A 19,171-nucleotide genomic window follows, 5' to 3' on the forward strand; every position below is an offset into this window, starting at 1 on the left:
TTCTGACGCCGCCCTTTCTCTGGGTGGGTACATGTGGTGTCACAGTGTCCCCTGCTCAGCAGACACTTACCTTCGGCTGATCCAGAGGTACTCTTTCGGAAGACATGGCAGCAGGCCATGCCCCCTCTCCCCTCCCCCAGCACCACCGCCTCCTGTGACCCCACTCAACATCCCTTTTGCCACAGAGGAAGTACTCTCTTCAGAGCGAGATGTTCTCTGTTGGAGTTATGTTTTGTGTATGTCAGGAAATCTAAGCAGATGGCTTTGGTTTGCCTGCTCACCCTACAGTGTGTGCTGTGTTACGGCTGCAGCGTCACCATCTGGACTAACACAGGGTTTCTGTGGCCTCTTGCACGTAGGTCCTCTCCATCAATGAGGAAGGGCTAAGGCGGTGTGAAGAAAACACGAAAGTCTTCGGCCGGCCCATCAGGTAGACATGCAATTTTGCTCTTTCTTCCAGCTTATTGAGACTATAACCTAAATATTTCTAGTTGATTCTGAGAACCCAAATCTGGTCTGATTTTTAGAACCAAGTCTAAATATTTGACTGTTTTTCATAGTGTTCTAAAGGGTAGAAGGCAGATAAGCATGTAAGTGGTAGTTATGAGGGATGCTGGTAGGTTTTGCTACTTCTGGACCCTCGGCGTTGCCATCCCTCAGGCCAAGTGGGTTGGCTTATCTGGTCTGCTTGGCCCTTGGGAGCCCAGGGTTGCAGATTTTGGTGTGTCTGTTTTATTTTATTGGTGGGGAGGGTGGGGAAAAAATTGTGTTCCTAAATCATACTTCTGATTATGGGGAACTGTTTTGAAAACGCGCAGTGAGTCAGGTTGACCTGGAAGGTGCGTGCGGTGGGTCACTGGAGCGGAGTCCCTGAGGGCAGGGTTTTGAGGGTTTGTTCGTGCAGTAGCCTCAGCTCCCTAGACAGCGCTTGACTCAGTGAACACTTGTTGGAGAGCTTATTGTGGTTCAGTCTGGCTTCAAGTCTGAGTGCTACCACCCTGGGGTCAGTGGAAGCGGCTTGGCCTGTGAGCACAGCGCACGCCTTACCTGCTGGACCACTGAGCGTGTTAGACTGAAGGCTTTGTTCATTGTCCATTAGCTCTGTTCATTCTGGGAGTGCAGGGGTTCCCGCCACCCTGATCCTACATGCCTGTGCAAGCAGACGTAAGTCTGGTTCATAACACTGTGATATTAAAAATGAATATTTTCCAGAAAGGGATATAAATGACTTTTATAATATATATAAAAAAAAATAGCTATGGGACCTAGTTTGCTAAGTGTGCCATCTGTGCAGTAACATGTCTGTGCACCTGCAGTTCTTGGACCTGCCTGGTGGACCTGGAGGGACTGAACATGCGCCACCTGTGGAGACCTGGTGTCAAGGCCCTGCTGCGCATCATCGAGGTGGTGGAGGCCAACTACCCCGAGACGCTGGGCCGCCTGCTGATACTGCGCGCTCCCCGGGTGTTTCCCGTCCTCTGGACACTGGTGGGTTGGATGCTCTTTCCAGCAGCTGTTAGCATCTGTGAGGCACACACAATTGTATTCATATCCTTGTGCCTGTGGCTGTAAGTCCTAGCTAGTTAGGAAACAACAAAATTAGCATGGGAAGACATAACATTTCTTAGATTGTTTAAGGGAAGAAAGAATTCCTGAGTGTCTTAATGTCATGCAAATGGAATTTACAAAAAAAGCATGTCAAACACACTCCCTTTCCCCCACTCATAATACCACGTTGCAATTTAATCTCTGAAAATCAGGCAGCCAAGCAAAGATGACTGTGGGCATCTCTCTTACTTGCAGGTCAGTCCATTCATTGATGACAACACCAGGAGGAAGTTCCTTATCTATGCTGGGAACGACTACCAGGGCCCAGGGGGCCTGCTGGACTACATAGACAAGGAGGTCATTCCCGACTTCCTGGGCGGGGAGTGCATGGTATGTACCCAGGGATCCTGCACGTTGGCTGCTCACCAGGGAGGAGAGGATGTTGGTTTGCACGAGTGAGTTTCAGAACTTCGGGGTTAGAGTTTTTGTTTTTATTTCTATTGTTTTTGGCTGCCCTCTCTCTAGTCCTCCATGGCTAGAGAGGTAATTTAATCAAAAGGTAATTTTTTATAACATGCCATTTCCTCACTGTTAAATGCTGATGAGAACTTGTTTTAGTCTAATCTAATTGCAGCTTGCTTTATCCACTCAGCTTTGTGAGAGTCAGATATCTGTTAGTTTACTTTGTTTGTTAGATTCCACATGTAAGTGAGATCATACAGTGCTTGTCCCCCGAATCAGATGCTCTAGCTGTTTTGGAAGAGCTGTGCATGTTTTAAAAACACCATTAAAACATCAAAGTGATTCTCAAAAACATTTCACCATTGACAGTAAGTCAGGTAACATTGTAAAGGTGATATGTTAGGGACGCCATTCTCTTCTATGAACTTGGAATTTTTAGCACATTGACTTGCTAGATTATAGGGGAAATGCCTCCACTTCTGTACCCTGCACTGTGATGAGGGAATCAGAGAAGTGTAGTCCCCGAGGACCTTACAGCCTTGGGCGCTCGCCTGCCTGATGGGAGGGTGGAAGGAGCCCATGCCTGCAGAGGCCCGGCGACCTGTCGGAGCGCCTGCTGGAGCCCACGGGGAGTCGTGGCTTTGTAAGTTGGGTTCTTATTAGAGAAAGTCTCTCTCTCAGTCTTCATAGTAAGTAGTTACCTTCTTAAAATGTGTACACATGGATTTGACTTGTGTATTTAGTTAACGAATTGGGTTTTTAGGAAAGTCTCTTGGGATGGTTAGAGGAATTTAAATAGCATTTAGATTCAGCTCCAGGTTCATCAGTTGTGCTGTAAGGAATTGCAGGTGTATCACAGTGCTGTGCAAAGGAGCAAGTAAATTATACACCCCTAACTTCCCAAGTGCCCATGACCTTACCCTGAGGTCAGATTTGTAGAAGCCCAAACAGTTTGTGCTGCATAAGAGAACCATCCAGGCGGTCATTCGTAATGATGGGAAGAATCACGCTGGAGCAAAAGACATGACTCATGGCCGGAGGTGCCGAGTTGGTCACTCTGACCCCTGAGATGTGTTCACGATGGGAGGGTCCTTGTAACTGATGGAGGTTGCCCCACTCTGGCCTTCGAGGCTTCCTCTCCGCCCTCTGAACTGCTGTCCAGGCTGGGGTGGAAGAGGCGGCTCACACGTCCGTGTGCAGTCTTCTGACATGACGTCACCACTGTGACAGGTGTCCGTCATGTCTGCTTTCTGTGTGGTCGCCTCGCAGGGCTGATAACACAGGAAGCACCTGGATGTTACAAGCTGTGGTCTCACGGTCAGTCAGGAAATTTGTGAAATGCACAGCGGCTGATTCCGTATAGCCTGTTTCAGGCCAGTTCAGGAGAAGCTCCCCTTTACCGTTGTTTGGCTGATGTTGCGGCCGATCACTTGACTTGAGGTAGACATGAAGCTTTCGCAATTGATTACGTAATTCCAGGTAGTAAAAATAATGCCTGTAGTTGCTGAGAGTAAAACCCTTTTCTAACGTTAATGTTTTCCCTTTACAGTGCAGTGTAAATGCTTGTAATTCTTATGTAAACCAGCTTTAGTAATTGAGCCCAGTACCTCATACACTAGTGTGAATTCTGCGGTAAACCAGCTTCAGCTCGTTCCCATGTCTGTAAAGCGAGCGCGTGTATTTGAGTGGGCCTTACGAGTCACGCTGTCAGTGCTGCCGTGTCTGATGACATCGCCAGTGTTTCCGTTTCCTCAGCAGCTTTGGGGAGGCGGCCTGCCGGGCGGGTGTTGGCATAGCGTTGGATTCTCAGGGACTGTGTTTGCATAGCTTTCATCTCCCTGTTTCCATTTGTAGTGTGAAGTGCCAGAGGGTGGACTGGTGCCCAAGTCCCTGTACCGGACAGCAGAGGAGCTAGAAAACGAGGACCTCAAGCTTTGGACCGAGACCATCTACCAGTCCGCCAGCGTTTTCAAAGGAGCCCCACATGAGGTGCGCCCTTGGGACAAGCACGGGTGCGGGCTCTCCTCTCCCCACGAAGATCATCACGGGTCTTCCCAGCAGGAGTTAGTGTAGAACCAAATGTGTGCACTGGGCTTTTCTTTAGACTTTCATTGAGCAGGCATCTTGGGATTGGGGGAGCTGCGCCCAGTCAGTGCCTGGGCAGGAGGTGCGGTCTCGCCTTCAGTTCACAGGCCTGGACGTGGAGGTGTGCGTAGCAAGCTGATGCTTAGGTTTAGTTTTTTTAAATAATTACACAAGACTAGTTTCATTTTTTTTCTTGTTGACTGGGCTTTGGCTGTTTATATTTTCAAAGGAATTTCCCCATTTTTGTTAGTCTAATAGAGTGAGGAGAAATTTGCCCTTTTGCTGTCACATTGTGGTGCAGGAGCAAGGGTGCTCCTGTGTTTTTACATGCACTGTGTGTCCTGTGTCGTCATGGGTGGTCTGAGGTGAGGGACTCACAGCCGACTTGCCCTTTCCTGACCCCAGCGCAGGGGTGGTGGCTCCGCTGTGGAGAGGACAGCGGCATTCTGCGTGTTCAGAGAGCGGGCTGCTGGCTTGGGCTGTGGCGGTGGCCAGGAGCTGAGCCCTTGCTGCCTTCAGCCGCAGCAGCTGTCCTGCTTGGCCACCGCTGTTCGTCCTTGCTGCTGGGTCTCCTGGTACGGTCTGCCCATTACTTGTGGGCAGGTGGATACCGTAGCCGTGGTTTGAACAGGTGGGGATAGAAATGTGCTGTGCCTCAGGCAGATTGTCGGGATCTCTGATTTTCGACCTGTCTTGAGGATTAGTGTATTTCTTGTTTAGAGGCAGCTCAAGGAGGCCGAGCTCTTGTTTGTCCTTCCTGAGGTTGCAGTCGCTTTGTGCAGGGTAGAGAACTTAGTGCATAATGTTTCCCTTGAGTCACAGGGTATCTGTGAAAATGGGTAGCCTGGTTTTTTATATCAGAACAGTGAAAACTTCATTTCTGCTTTGGGTGTTAGGTAAATCACAGATCAAGGACAGTGATACATATAAAATAAAGGCTGAATAAATGTCCCCACTGTGAAGGCAGGAAAGAGGTGCCTGCCAGCTGAGGGGTTAACGTCTCAGGAGAGCTTCGTCCTAGGAGCACTTTGCAGAGGAGAAAGAGGGCCAAGCCATTAGGGCTCTGCTGTTCTTAGCTGTTAGACCCTTGTGCTTTCTGGGCCTGTTCTTCAAGACCTTCCACAGTGGTTTCTGCAGCAAGGGGGGCTGTGGTGCGGTAGAAGAAGCCTGCTGGACAAAGCAGAGTGCTGGAGACCAGGCGGAGCGTGGGCCCCCAGGCGCTCGGGGAGGGGAGCACAGGCCCCGGCTTCTGCTGGAATTTTTTAGTGAATACATAACTTTCCACAGCTGGTGTTAATTTTCACGTCCCTCTTTCAGTAATCTTTTGAAACTATAACTTGATCATTCCCTGCTGAGAAGCTTTATATGGGTGCCGTATACAGTTCAGATTTTAGACTGTCACTCAGCCCCCGGCTCTTCTCCCACCCCCATGCCACATAGCTCCCCTCCTCCCACCCAGCTGCCACTGTCCCACTGTGAGCAGAGGAGCCTGCCTGGCGGGACCTTCCTCCCTCCTCCATGTGCTCTTTGTTTAACTTCCACCTGCTCTGAGCCTTCCCTGAGCTTGTCAGCCCAGTGCAATCCACCCACCCACTTGTGTACCATTTTCACTTAGGTCCATCTTGTATTGTTGAGACATGTTTTACATCCAGGACCCAGTATTTTAGAGCACTGTCTGAGGATGGTGTAATGGGAAATCTTGGGCTATAGGTCTAGCTGACCAAGTCCACAGACAGGGCCCATGGCACGTAGCAGGAACCAGGGGTTGAAGGAACGAAAGGGGTGAGTGGGAACCCAGATGGTCGATTGTGAATCTGTGAGACCCGCTGATAGGACGCAGCTCCTGGGCCGAGCGGCAGCACAGGGGTGGCATGGGGCCCTCATTACATTGGTTGTTGACGCCATCTCTCCTTCCTCCAGATTCTCGTCCAGATTGTGGATGCCTCTTCGGTGATTACGTGGGATTTTGACGTGTGCAAAGGGGACATTGTCTTTAACATCTATCACTCGAAGAGGTCGCCACAGCCTCCCAAAAAGGATTCATTGGGGGCACACAGCATTACTTCCCCGGGAGGAAACAACGTGCAGCTGATAGATAGAGTTTGGCAGCTGGGCCGGGACTACAGCATGGTGGAGTCGCCTCTGATCTGCAAGGAAGGAGAGAGTGTGCAGGTAAAATTGTCGTTGACTCTAAGCTCGGTGGTTTGGTCTCGAGAAGGGAGTCTGTCACCTCATTCCTGCCCTGCATGGCCGGTACTGTCTGCAGGACCAGATAGGTGTGTCTGGTTCTAGTTCCAATCAGAATGACTCAGGGATCCAAGTGAGTCTTAGCAGACAAAGGGCCCAGGCCTGAGCAGTGGTTTGGGGCAGGGTCTGTGGCTTAATGTCTAAGGAGTGTGAGTTTCCTTTAGAAGAATATTCACAGACGCTCTTGGGAGGAAGGAAAAAGTGAATGTGCTCCACAGCGGGGTTCAGAGGCTTCCCCCGACGTGCCTTTGACCGCGTGCCATTGGTTTCCTTCCAAGGAAGACCACCCTGAAGGGAAGTGACTAAAACTGTCCTTACTGGGCATTCTAGTTTATTTAAAATGCTCTGCCAGTTCATCAGGAAATTTTATCCAGTTATTGTGAGAATTGTGTCCAGATCGGTAGTTCTTGGTGCTTTGGGCTTTCATAACAGATGTGTGATTTTGCCCCCTTTACAGTTTTTGGGGATAAGCCTTTCATATCAGTGTCTTCGTGGTCTAGGAGAAGAGTACGGGAGAATATCTTACTCAGCTTTAAATTAATGGGCATTTTAATCTACATCAAAATATTTAATTCCACAATTAATGGAGGCGGTAATTTTCACAGCTTGACACTTGGTTTTAGATGGATATCCTTTTAACACAGAATACAGTAAGTAGTAAGATCATTGGAAGGTGTCTGAGATCATTGCCTGGTCCATATGACCTTGACCCCCTCAAGGCCGAGTGAAGGGGCCCGCTTGAAGTCATCCATCCTGGCCTTCCTCCTCATAAGGCCGAGGCAGGTGCTTGGGGCTGACAGACTCAGGGTGTTGCTCCCCATGGCCTTCCCAGCCCCTAGCAGAGGCCTGGCTGGGACCAACCCTGGTAATGAACCAGAGTAGTAGGTCCTTCATCCAGATGGTCAGTGACCACAGCTGAATCTGCGCAGACCTGAGACAGCTTCCTCGGCTCTGTCAGAAGACCCCCTGTAGGCAGGCACTTGGAAGGGAGACCTCCTCAGCTGGCACTGCTTGACCCGTTCCAGGGCTCCCATGTGACACGGTGGCCGGGCTTCTACATCCTGCAGTGGAAGTTCCACAGCATGCCGGCGTGCGCTGCCACCAACCTGCCCCGCGTGGACGACGTGCTGGCCTCCCTGCAGGTCTCCTCGCACAAGTGCAAAGTGATGTACTACACCGAAGTGATAGGGTCCGAGGATTTCAGGTACTGCTCCTGGTGCAGCAGGGGTAAGCTCAGTGAGGACAGCAGGGCTCGGGGGCAGGTGGAAGTGGCCTCTGTGCCATGTATCATTGAAGTTCCTGATGCCATCTGTGAGCAAGGCTTTGGGGAACCTCATCCTGGGGGACCCTGCCCAGCTGTCCTGCTTTGTAAGTGCTGCCAGGGAGGGAGGTTGCTGAAGGGGGGGTGTAGAGAGCAGGACTGGCGGGAAGTTAGCAGACAGCAAGGGAAGCTGGGTGACTCTGGTTCCTCATGCCTTGTCCCCTCGCTGTCTGTTTGCAGAGGTTCTATGACCAGCCTGGAGTCCAGCCACAGCGGGTTCTCCCAGCTGAGCGCCGCCACCACCTCCTCCAGCCAGTCCCACTCCAGCTCCATGATTTCCAGGTAGTGCCGCGACGCCATCCTCCTCGGACAGCCCGAGCTCCACCGGCGGCCACAGTGTGCAGACTCCTCTCGCCCCTAGGTAGCAGATAGCTCTCGAGATGGTAAATGTAGCCATTGATCCTGAACTCTCTCGGCAGGTAGTTTTAACTCTAACTCAATAGCCATAGATTTTGTATACAGCGTGCACAAAATCAAACCAGAGCACAAGGGCTGTCATGAGGAAAGTAGTTTATATACCAGTTAAGAGGCTGACTTTGTCTCAGATGTTGATGCAGAAAGTCTCGAGTTACCTTCGCACTGTCCGTGAACCCTACACCGTCCTTCAGAGGTGACCCACCTTCCTGCTGGAGCGGAGCTGCATCTTGTTCCCACACCGCGGTCCTTACCTCCCTGCTGCCAGTCGGCCTGGTCCGTGACCGTGAAGCTGCTGGCTCCCTAAGAGCAGATGCTGCTTAACTCTCAAGGACTGAGAGGCAGCCTGTGGGAACCACAGCCCGGCCCCTGGGCCACATGGATCCATGGTTCTCAAGTGGGCGCTGGTGGGTCCGGGCTCCTGTGACATCAGGAAAACACCGCCATCGTTAAACACGATTGCTTCTCTCCATTCTAATCTCATTGGTACTCTCCGAGCAGGACTTCCCTGTGCATGAGTGAGCTCCGGGCATCCTTTCTCTCCTGGCGTGTGGCTCTTCCTGCTTGCACATTAGTTCTGAGCTCGTTGCAGACTTGTCTTGCCCACACTCCTCAGAGCGTCGTAGCATTCAAGCCCAGGTGGTCCTGCTAGTCTCTAGAAGGGCATTTGGAAGACGGTCGCATTTGCCATTTTGAAACTGTCCAATGTGCGCTTTTGCTCACCAGCAACCTCACGGTGGGCCCCTTCAGGGTACTGTGTGGCGTGTAGGAGCCCTGCGTCTCTCAAAGGACTTGTGGGAGTACGTGTGGCAGTGTGGGGCCTGCTGGGCTGGGTGCATAGGACCTTGTCCATGTAACAGGTTCTTCATAGAAGCAAAGCAGGTAGGAGCTTGGTTTGTCTCACGCTTTCTTTCTAGGCCCACTCATGATGACTAGCCTATCTTATATTTGCCCTCGGTTTTTGGCTTTTTATGGGAAGAGCAGTTAGTAAAGACATGCTGTGTGGTGATGGGTGCGGCACATGCTGTGCCCTTGAAGCTGGGTGCTGGAGCCCACAGATGATGCCATTGTGTGAGGGGCACACACCTCCGGGGCTACGTGGGTTTCAGTCTGCTCTGGACGTCCGAGGGGCTAGAGAGCTTTGTGGAGGCATCGGGAGGGTGCAGAAGCAGTGAGCAGCCCTCCCACCTGCTCACACTGCCAGCCGGGGCCGTGGGCTCCTCGTGGTCGCTGGCCCTCCGAACAGCTGTGCATTTCCTCTGAAGGGGAAGCTCCTGACTGTAGTCAGTGGCACCTAAAGGCTTCTTCCCAGAATGCAGAGTAGGGTTAGTGCTGCTTCCAGTCGGGGCTTCTTGCTTCCAAGTTATAAGGACCTGAAGATGGTCCCTTCTTTCTCTCTCTCTCTCTCTCTCTCTCTCTTTGTGTCTCAGATGGCGATTTTGCTGACAGCTGCCAAGAAAACGCTCCAGGCACCAGTCCACAGCAGCCCAGGGATGTTTGTAGACCTATTTGAATCACAGCCATTTCCCTCCTCCCCTATCTGCAGATCTGTTCTTTTTAAGTTGATTGGGAAGAGGCAGTGTTTCACCCCTGGAGGGTTGAGTGCATCTGTAAGCGCCCAGAGCGCAGGCCTGGCACGTGCTTGCAGCTGCTCCCGAGTGACGCCTGCTCTCCTATGTGGAGCCGTGGGCCTGTGCCTCGGTGACACCACGTCCCGTCCCCTCTCGATGCCCTATGTCCTTCTAAGCTGCTGTCCCCCTGCCTTTTCCAGCACTAATGATCCTTTGGTTTCCCTCTATTACTAGTTTCTTAATTCTCTCTTTTCCCTAAATGCATTATTTACATATCAGATTCTGTAAATGTTTTGTAAACATATTACCTCACTCTTGGTAATACAATACTGATAGTCTTTACAAGATTTTTTTATTGTTATCAATAATAAATGTGAACTGTTTAAAGAAAAAATGTCTTTTTCTTACTGTGGAGTCTCCGTGGAAGAGTGTCGTTCTTTAGAGACTAGAGATTGAAGGAAGGCAAGACCCTGGGGCCCGAGTGTTTGCTGGTGTTCTAGAAGTTCAGGTGAGGTCGCCTGGGTGGATGGTTCACCGGCTCAGACTGCCCAGCAGGAAGTGAAGCCGGGGCCTCTTCCCGTGGTGCCAGAGACTTGCTTAGTTTTTCTTAAATGCACGATCAGAGTCAACACGAATCATGGCTTGATGCCCGCTGTGATATTTTTTCAGTGACACAATGGCTCCTTTAATCAGGGGGCCTCAGAGCAGATCAGATGGGCTGAGTGCCCCTTCTCCCCAGCCCCCCACTGGGCCTGCAGGGGTGGGGTGGCCATGGGGCAGAGCACAGGGCACCCTGCCTGCCTCCCATCAGGAGCTGTGAGCTCATCTGCTCTCCTAGTCAGCATCTGTCCTTGGTGGGGGACTGGCTGAGGAGACCGGCCGGGACTTGGGGCAGGGAGCAGGTGATGCCTTGAGTGTGCCCGCATGTCCGGCTCAGCCTGTGCTAGGAGTTTGTCCACCAGGAATCTAGAGAGCTAACGGGCTGCATTCCTACTTGGCACTGAAATGACCCACGGGTGACGTAGCCGATCTGTCCCGAAGGGAAGCGTCTCTTACGCGAATCCCTCGTGCTCTAGTGTCTCTCGCCTGTCATTCCGTTAGGCTTGCTTCCCCAAGCCTCGGGTCAGCATCAGGTTCTCGTGGTGGCAGCAGAGGCAGCCTGAAGAACAGGTCTGTTACCTATTGTGCATTTCTTGACGGCCCAAGAGTGTTGCAGTGAGATGGAGTGTCCCAGATGGTCATTGTGTCTCCACATGGGGCCATCAAGCCTCTAATACACCTTTATCCTTAAATACCTGATGTTTCCCAGCGGGTCTCTACGAAACGTTGACAGAGCCCAAGCCACGGGGTGTCTTGGTCCCGGGTCAGGCAGCAGTTCTCATTAAAATGCTGTGAGCACACCAGTGAGTCAGTGTGTTTGGAAAAGCTGGGGCTTTGCACAGCTGGGGACTCTGGGAAGGTGATGGTGGCGTCCCCACATGGAAACAGCAACTTGATTGCAAAACCTGTGGCCTGTGGACGGCTGAGCTGTGTGTGTAAAACGGTGAAAATAGCAGTTACGTTACATGTGTTCCACCAGCAAAACTAGGCGATAGTGTGTCCCATACGCTCCAAGCAGAGGACAGATGGCAGTAGTCACAGGACCCACATGTGAAACAGCAGAGCTTGGGGCCCCGGCACAGCTGGCAGGTGCCCACTGGGGGGCAGGATGGCCAGTCAGCCTGCTGGCTGGGTAGGTCGGGGCTGTCGCCTTCCGGTGGGAGGTCTGAGTGGTGGGAGCAGCCTAGCTCTTCCAAAGTCCCCAAACTGACCTGCCGGGGCTCCCCTCCAGTGAAAGAAAAACTTGGAAGAGAATTAAGCAGGACAGGAGACAGGAAGGAAAGAAGACCCAGGCTGAAGCAAGGGGACATGTTTTTTAAACAATAAGCATCAGAAAGGTATCAAAGTTGAGTTCATACAAAGCTGAGAATAGCTTGCAGACAGTGAGAAAAAGCCAGAGATGTGCCTGCAAAACAGGCAGAAATAACCAAGACCTGAAGAAAAGCACAGACTTAGGAAAACTCAGAGATGAGGTGACAGAACCCAAAGGATTAGAAATTAATGAAAAAACCACCTTGGGAATTAAGACTAAATCAGAAGGAACACAGCGAAACACACAGCAGATGGTGGTATAAGAGGAATGAAAAAGATTAAATCAGAGAAGACCAAACACACGGTCGCATTGCAAGGGGCAAGTACCTGAGAGTGACCAACACCAGGGAACATTGTAGTAAAAATACCAGATTTTAGAGGAAAAAGCCCTTGAGGTATCTATGGGGGCAAATCATGCTTTTCAAAGGCTGGGCTTTAGATGGGAGGAAATGGAATAATTAAGATTTTCTGTTGTGCAAGGAACTGAATCCAGCAAAACTGACTCTGCAGAGCAAAGGGCGCCCATGGAGGTGCCAGTGTGCAGCAGGTCGGGGGGAATGTTGCCACAAGCCCTTCCTGAGGATGCACTGCAGGCCGCAGATGCTAGCCTGGTGGAGGGACACGAGCACGGGCGAGCTCTGCCTGCCCAGCCCGCTCCCTCGTGGCCTCCTTGGGGATGTGCATACCCCTCACCAGCTGGTCAGAGGGTCCCTTCAGCTCAGTCCTTGGAGTCAGAGCCCCGGGAGGAAGTTCTCCAGCCCTCGTGTGTGCTGAAGCCTCGCCTCGGGAGGGGCGGGCTGGTTAATCTGATGTGTGAATTTCACTGGGCCGCGCAGTGAACACAGATTTCGTGAACTAGAGCCACTTTTAAAAAATAACTGGTTTTCATCATAAGAAAATACTTCTTCATGGTGAAATTTCAAACAGAAGAGAAGGGAGTAAAGTAGACCGGCCGGTGTGGCTCGGCGGTTGAGCATTGACTCAAGAACCAAGAGGTCATGTGTTCGATTCCTGGCCAGGGCGCATGCCCGGGTTGCAGGCTCGGTCCCCAGGAGGGGCGTGCAGGAGGCAGCTGATCGATGATGTTTCTCTCTCATTGATGTTCCTCTCTCTCCCCCTCTCCCTTCCTCTCTCTAAAAATCAATACAAACATATTTTTAAAAAATAAAGTTGAAATAAACGTTCCCTCCCACTCTTCTCCCTCCCCCCATAACCCATCCTACTCCTGAGAGACATCTACAGGGACATGTCAGGTGCTCCTCCTGGACCCTTCCTAGTCACACAGAGGCACATTCGTGTGTATAGTGACGCACTTTTCTCCGGGCGGCTGGCCTGCCCCTGCTTCGCTCCCTCCCCGGGGTCTCAGCGTCTTCCCACCTGTGTGCTTTACTGCCTGTCCATCTCCTCCGATTTCTTTTTCTGGGTGGGGGGATTCAAATCATTTCTTTTTTCAGTCCATTTCTTGATTTGGCCATCAACCTTTTCAACTTGAAAACTCTACGTCTTAGGGAAAGTGCCCCTTGGCCCTCCTAGATGGCAGATATTTTCTCGGCTCCCCATGACTCACTCCTTGTCGACTACTGATGTTCCCACGGGCCTCGGGCTCTGGGATTTCAGATGGGCCACCAAAGGAAAGCCTTGTCCTCAGGGAGCTGTAGCTCTAGCTCAGAGGCCTGACAATGACGTAACGTGCGCTGGCCATGGGTGGGCAGGTCATTTGGCTCTGACTTTATTTTTTTTTTTGCACTGAAAATTTAAATCTTCATGAGGTCAAACTTACTCTCTTTTCCTTAATAGCTTCTAGGTTTTATGTCTTGTCTGTCCTGGAACAGGGTACACGAGTTCATTCATGCATTTGATTTTATAATCCTGGAGTTAGCGACTCTGGCACACGATATGCAAATCGGATGGAAACTGCATGCAAATGAGCGGAACTTTGGCTCTATTTTCAGCCCGTTCTGCCTCCCAGGGGTGGCATCTGACAGAGCCAGCTGGGTTTCTTTCTCCATCCCAGTGCGTCCTGAGCGCCGAGGTCAGTGCTGTGATTTGCCCCTGGAGTGCAGCTGTCCTGGAAGCCAGGCTGGGCATCTGCAGACCAAGACGCAGGTGACCTGGCTGTTGGCTGACTCCCTGCCAGGGGCCAATGCTGGGCACGGGGCTCCAGTCCTCAGCTCTGCATTGGTTAGTGGCACAGCCTTGGGGAAGCTATCAGCTCTTTAAATCTGAAGAGGGTGATTCGCTGGTGACAGGAGCTGGTGTGCTCAGCGTGTTAGCACCAAGCCTGGGACCCGCATAGCAATTGTTCTATAAGCATTAGCCGCTGTGATGAGACAGATAATGCCCGTGAGTCATGGCTGTGCCCAGCCCTTCCGATCACATGCTCGGGGTTCAGCTCCTACCTCGGTGGTGATCGCGCCGATCCATCCGCCAGGCCCAAGCTGCTTTGGTCCTGCAGTTCCAGCCCCACTGGGTGTGGTCACAGTTGTCTGCTGTGCTGTCCCACTCGCTCCAGCCTTCATGGCCCAGGGAGGAAGGACAGAACACTGGATGAGGCATTCAGCCTGGCCACGCATCCCGGAGAGTCCATTGGTCCAGCGGCCGTGGTCCTGGACAGGCCATGGGATGGGAACGTGGCCCAGTGCCCACGCGTGCAGCCTTGTAACCCCTCGGGGCCCAGCACAGGTGGGCTCCTCCAGGCCAGGGGCTCCGGTCGCCTGATATTTGAGAGACCAGCTACAGAACCCAATAACAATGTTAAACTGCACTCTCCGGCGTCTATCTCCGAATTACATTAGGCCACTGAAAATCATCGAACCCGCCCCATAGGCCGGCCCCCCTTGATTTATGCCTTGGGCACTTGCGAAGGGCCAGCGCCAGACTTCTCAGCCGCCAGCATGTCTGAGCCTTCGGGAGAACTTCAGAAGATGAACCGCCCTGAGCCAGGGTGTCAGCCCGTGTGCCCACTGTACGTCTGTGAGCCTGGGCCAGCGGGGGGCAGCTTGCCCGTGTGCCCACGGTACTTCTGTGAGCCTGGGCCGGCGGGGGGCAGCTTGCCGTGCCTGCTCCTGCGGATGAGACTGCTGTGCACCGGCCCAGCGACTTTCCCAGAGGCAACAGCTTGTCTGTACTTCTAGCAAGGCTCCCACACCTCGGCCCTTTGGCACCTAACTGGCACCTAAACACCTCTTCAGTGGAAGTCGCTCAGGGAGCGTCTGCAGTGCCCATGCTGTGCCCTCAAATGATGGTTTCTCTCCAGAAATGGAGCAAGTCCTCCTGTGAGCCCGGAGGTGAGTTGGGGTGACCAGCAGGGCTCAGGACTGGTCCGCAGGGCCATGCGACTTGAGGAAGGCCTTGAACGCTGCCAGGAGCCTCCGCAGGTGGACTGCACCTGGCTGGCCCCACAGTGCGTGCAGCGGACAGATGCAGGGAGCAGAGGTCTCGGGGGGAGGGGTGGCTGGCCAAGGTCAGGGGCCTCCCCCACAGTTCCAGAGTCCTCTGGGCTGCTCCAGGGCCTGGGCCCTGCTCTGAGCCATTCCAGGTCCCCAGACCCTGGGCAGCCCGCGCAGTGGGTGAGTCCTGGGCGTGGAGAAAGGGACTCCCGAGGTCTCAAGGGCTTTGTCCTCTGAGAGCCCACGGTCCCCCAGGCCCTCACGTGGAACTCCCAACACAGCCCTCCCTCCCTTACATAAGAGCCGCAAACCGCCCTCTGTAGGTGCCACCCTACTTTCTGTACAGTGTGTCCTCTGAGGCCCACGTCCTTCATGGGCTCTCTATTCGGTTTTTATTAAAAGTTAAAAAAAGCCCTAATGTGAAAAATCTCAAACATATGGAAAAGTACAGAGAGCAGTGTGAGGGATGCCTGTGTATCCATCGTCTATATTTAACCATATTGGCTTCATCTGGCTTTTCCCAAGTTATTTTAAAGTAAATTACCATCTTCGTGACATTTCCGCCCAAAGTATCTGACTGTGTATCTTTACAACAGCCCATTTTCCTAGTTAATACAGTACCACAATCACGGCTCACAAAGTAACAGCAGTTCCCTGTCAGTCAACGGCCAGTCTCTACTCAGCCTCGCGTCTGTTGGCAGCTGGCCTGTCCACACCAGGATCCGGTTAAGGACGGTGCCTTGTAGTCGGCTGTTAAGACTGTTAGGTCTCCTGTCGCCTAGGACTCGATCCGCCTCCCAAGTTGCCATCTAATCTGTCACCAGTCTCTGCTGATGACATGAGCTGGAATTGATCATTTCATTCAGGGTTACAGGATGGTGGTGTGTTTTTTTAACCCCCAATTTAAAAAATTTCCAGCCCGGCCGGGCGTGGCTCAGCAGTTGAGCGTCGACCTAGGATCCAGGAGATCAGGGTTCGATTCCTGGGCAGGGCACATGCCCGGGTTGCGGGCTGCAGCCGATCAATGACTCTCTCATCATTGATGTTTCTCTCTCTCTCCCTCTACTTTCCTCTCTCTGAAATCAATAAAGATAGATTAAAAAAAAAAATTCCAGTTACAGTTCACATACAATATTATATTAGTTTCAGGTGTACAGCATAGCGATTAAATATTTGTGTAATTTACGAAGTGGTCACTCTGATCAATCAAATACCCATCTGATAACATGCAGTGTTTACAGTATTGCTGACCCTGTTCCCTGTGCTGTACTTTACATCCCCGAGGCTGTATCGTAACTGCCGATCTGTACTCCTTAATCCCTTCCCCTTTTTCACCCAGGCCCCCAATGCCCCTCTCATTGGGCAACCATCAACTTTTTCTGTGTATCGATGACTTTGTTTGTTTTTGTTTGTTTGTTTTGTTTTTTAGATATTGCATTTAAGTGAAACCATGTGGTATCTGTCTTTCTCTGTCTGACTTATTTCACTGAGCATAATACCCTCTAGGTCCATCCGTGTTGTCGCAAATGGTAAATTTCACTCTTTTTTATGGCCGAGTAATGTTCCATTGTATAAATGTCCCACCTTTTCTTTATCCATGCGTCTGTTGATGGGCACTTGGGTTGCTCCCATAGCTTGGCTACTGTATATAACACTGCAGTGAATATAGGGGTGCATCTCTTTTTGAATTGGTGTTTTGGATTTCTTCCGATAAATACCCAGAAGTGGAATCACTGAGTCCTAAGGCAGTTCCATTTTTAATATTTTGAGGTGAAGGCCTTGGGGAAGTGAATTTCTCAGAAGCTCGTGCCCCTGACCTGCGGAGTGGAGGCAACAGTGCTCACTGCCCAGCGCTGAGGTGGAAGATGATACTTGCCAATGTCTGATCTGTTCTAGAACTTGGTTTGTGAGCAGCTCATACCCACCAGCCCTGCCCATCAGCTCAGCATCCTCTCAGAGTCTCTCCCCTGCCTCCCTTCCCTCTGGAGCAAGTCAGGCTGGTCCCTGCCCCAGGGCCTTTGCACCTGCCATCTCTTTGCCTGTAGGTCTTGGCATGATGGCTCCTTCTCTGACCACCTTGTCTAAACAGCACCTGCCTCCCAGTGACACTCTCCTCTGCAGTGACCAGGTCTTACCCCGCCTGTTTCGCACCCCATGAGCTCAGGGGCCTCACGTGCATGCTATGTTCAGTGCTGTAGGCCCAGAGGAACGTGTGACAGGTGGGAGCAGTTGAGTGGAGGTGACGATGGGTCATCAAGGTCCTTTGGCACCCAGGAAGGGTGATTGTGGGCCTGGAGGGACCTGCTTGGTGCTCTGGTCTGGGGTGTGTATGCGAGTGTGTGTGTGCACGCGTGCACATATATGTGTGTGTGTCTGGCAGCAGATGGCTTTGGGACACAGGGCCAAGGTGACCCAGGATAACTGCTCTCCATGTGGTCCCCTTGCTGCCCCCTGCCCCCACCGCTGAGTACTGTTGGCCCTCCTCCCTCCTCCCTCCTCCGTGGCCTGGGGAACAGGAAAGGATCACTCCTCCCACTTTTCAGATGGGGACGTGGCCCAAGCCGCCCGACAGGCCTGTTCTGACAGGCGACAGCGCCACCTGCCGGACCACCCCAGCGCCGCACCCGGGGTTGGCGTGGCCTTTCCCGCCGGGACGGCCTCTGGCAGTTCCTGCCGCTGGCCTCTTTTAAGTGCCTTGAGCACAGGACGTGCTAGAGCCTGCTTGGGTCATCACGTGCGGTCTGGAAAACCCGGGAGGAGGGTCGCTCCTACGAGCCCGCATCTCCGCGCCCTCCGTTTGCTCTGTTCCCTCCTGCGCCCTGCGTCCTGCGCCTGCCGCTCCAGCCCCTTCTTTTATGACTTCCTTTCTGTGCTAAGAACTTCCTCTCGCTGCTCCTTAAGGAAGTGTCAGCTCGCAAAACTCCTCTGCCTGCCTTCGTCACAGGGCGTCTTTCTTCCCTTCGCTCCTGAAGGACAGTTTCTCCAGGTTTAAAAGTCACAGCTGACAGTTCCCCTCCTACACTTCTGGGGCCCGCGCTGGACCCCCAGCCTCCTACCTCCCGGGGCCTGTCTGTCCGCTTTCCCCCCTTCTGCTGGGGCCTGTCTGTGGCTCCTGGGAGGTGTGACCTGGTCACCCTAGGCAGAGGCCCTGCCCCCCCCCCCCCCACGTCTGGCTTGCTACCAGCGCCGCCTGCTCTCCTGCCCCAAAAGTGTACTCGGGGCCCTTGTGGGCCAACCCCTCTGACAGGCGCCCACGGGCCTGGAAGCCTGTAATCTTCTCGGGCTGAGTCACTGCGGGCGGCTGGAGCGGGTCAGGAGCCGTCGGGCGCGGGCGGGCAGGGAAGGGAGCTGCGGGCCCGCACCCGGCGCTGAGCAGCCCGGAGACCCGTTCCCGGGAGGCCTTGCCTGTGAATAAGCCTTTAAACCAGACGGTCCGGACAGGGGTTGACCACTGTTGCAGCCCCCTCGCCCGCCCGCAGGACTCGCCAGCACCCCTCCCCCAGAGCGAGTCCTTTCCTCCAGCCCTTACACCTGTAATCTGCACCCTTTCCCGTGGGGAAAGGCCCGCGAGCAGCCCCCAGAACGCGTGCGAGTCCGCCCCGCACACTGCCCGCAGCGCCGGGTGCCGGGCCCCCTCTGCTGCGGTTCGAGGTCCCTGTTCACCGTTCCCCGGCCTCTGGCTCCCGCTGGGCTGGCGGGGGCTCCAGCGCCTTTCGTCTGTTGGTCGGGAAGCTGCGGGACGCGTCCTCTCGGCAGGTGTTGAAATACAGATACTTAGCCATGAAGTGCAACCACAAAGTCGGACGTGGCTCGGTGTTTGTAGCCTCCTTCCCCTGAGCGCACCCCGTCTTTGTGACTGCGTTTGGACCGTCGGCCCCGCTGTCCCTCACGCTCGGAGTTGGTTGCGGTTTTCACAGGCGCTGTCGGCTAGATGGCCGGCGCCTGTCCTGGCAGCCTCCCCTGCCGGGCCCCTGCCTCTCGAGGCCCCCCTTGGGTAACCTTTCGGGGCGGCTGTCGGAGGGGCCTCTCCCCCGCGCTGGACCCCGCATGCGGGCTCGCTCTTGAGCCGGTGTCGCTGGCCCCAGAGTTCCCGGGGGACGCTGTGTTCCTTTAGCCCTCAGCATCCTGCTCCAGGCGCCAAGAAGTTCTCTGTGGATCGCCTGTCTTCCGCCTCAGTTTCCCAGGTTCTCTCTCCTCGGAGGTGACGCGGTGTCCCCGTGAAG

The 19,171-nt window shown here is 53.3% G+C and overlaps 1 protein-coding gene across 2 annotated transcripts in view; it reads left to right on the plus strand.

Moving 5' to 3' along the window:
- SEC14L1 (SEC14 like lipid binding 1) overlaps positions 1–10,042 on the plus strand; it is a 34,637-nt gene extending 24,595 nt beyond the window's left edge. For both annotated transcript variants that reach the window (XM_087826375.1, XM_087826374.1), the window contains 7 exons: positions 360–430; positions 1,317–1,488; positions 1,804–1,938; positions 3,865–3,999; positions 6,016–6,267; positions 7,368–7,546; positions 7,844–10,042. In XM_087826375.1, coding sequence (XP_087682501.1) covers positions 360–430; positions 1,317–1,488; positions 1,804–1,938; positions 3,865–3,999; positions 6,016–6,267; positions 7,368–7,546; positions 7,844–7,949 — 1,050 coding nt within the window. In that variant the 3' untranslated portion in view covers positions 7,950–10,042. The remainder of the gene's footprint in view (positions 1–359; positions 431–1,316; positions 1,489–1,803; positions 1,939–3,864; positions 4,000–6,015; positions 6,268–7,367; positions 7,547–7,843) is intronic.
- The last annotated feature ends 9,129 nt before the right edge of the window (positions 10,043–19,171 follow it).

This window comes from Miniopterus natalensis, chromosome 17, assembly GCF_054644295.1.
Source record: "Miniopterus natalensis isolate mMinNat1 chromosome 17, mMinNat1.hap1, whole genome shotgun sequence".
Classification (NCBI taxonomy): Eukaryota; Metazoa; Chordata; class Mammalia; order Chiroptera; family Miniopteridae; genus Miniopterus; species Miniopterus natalensis.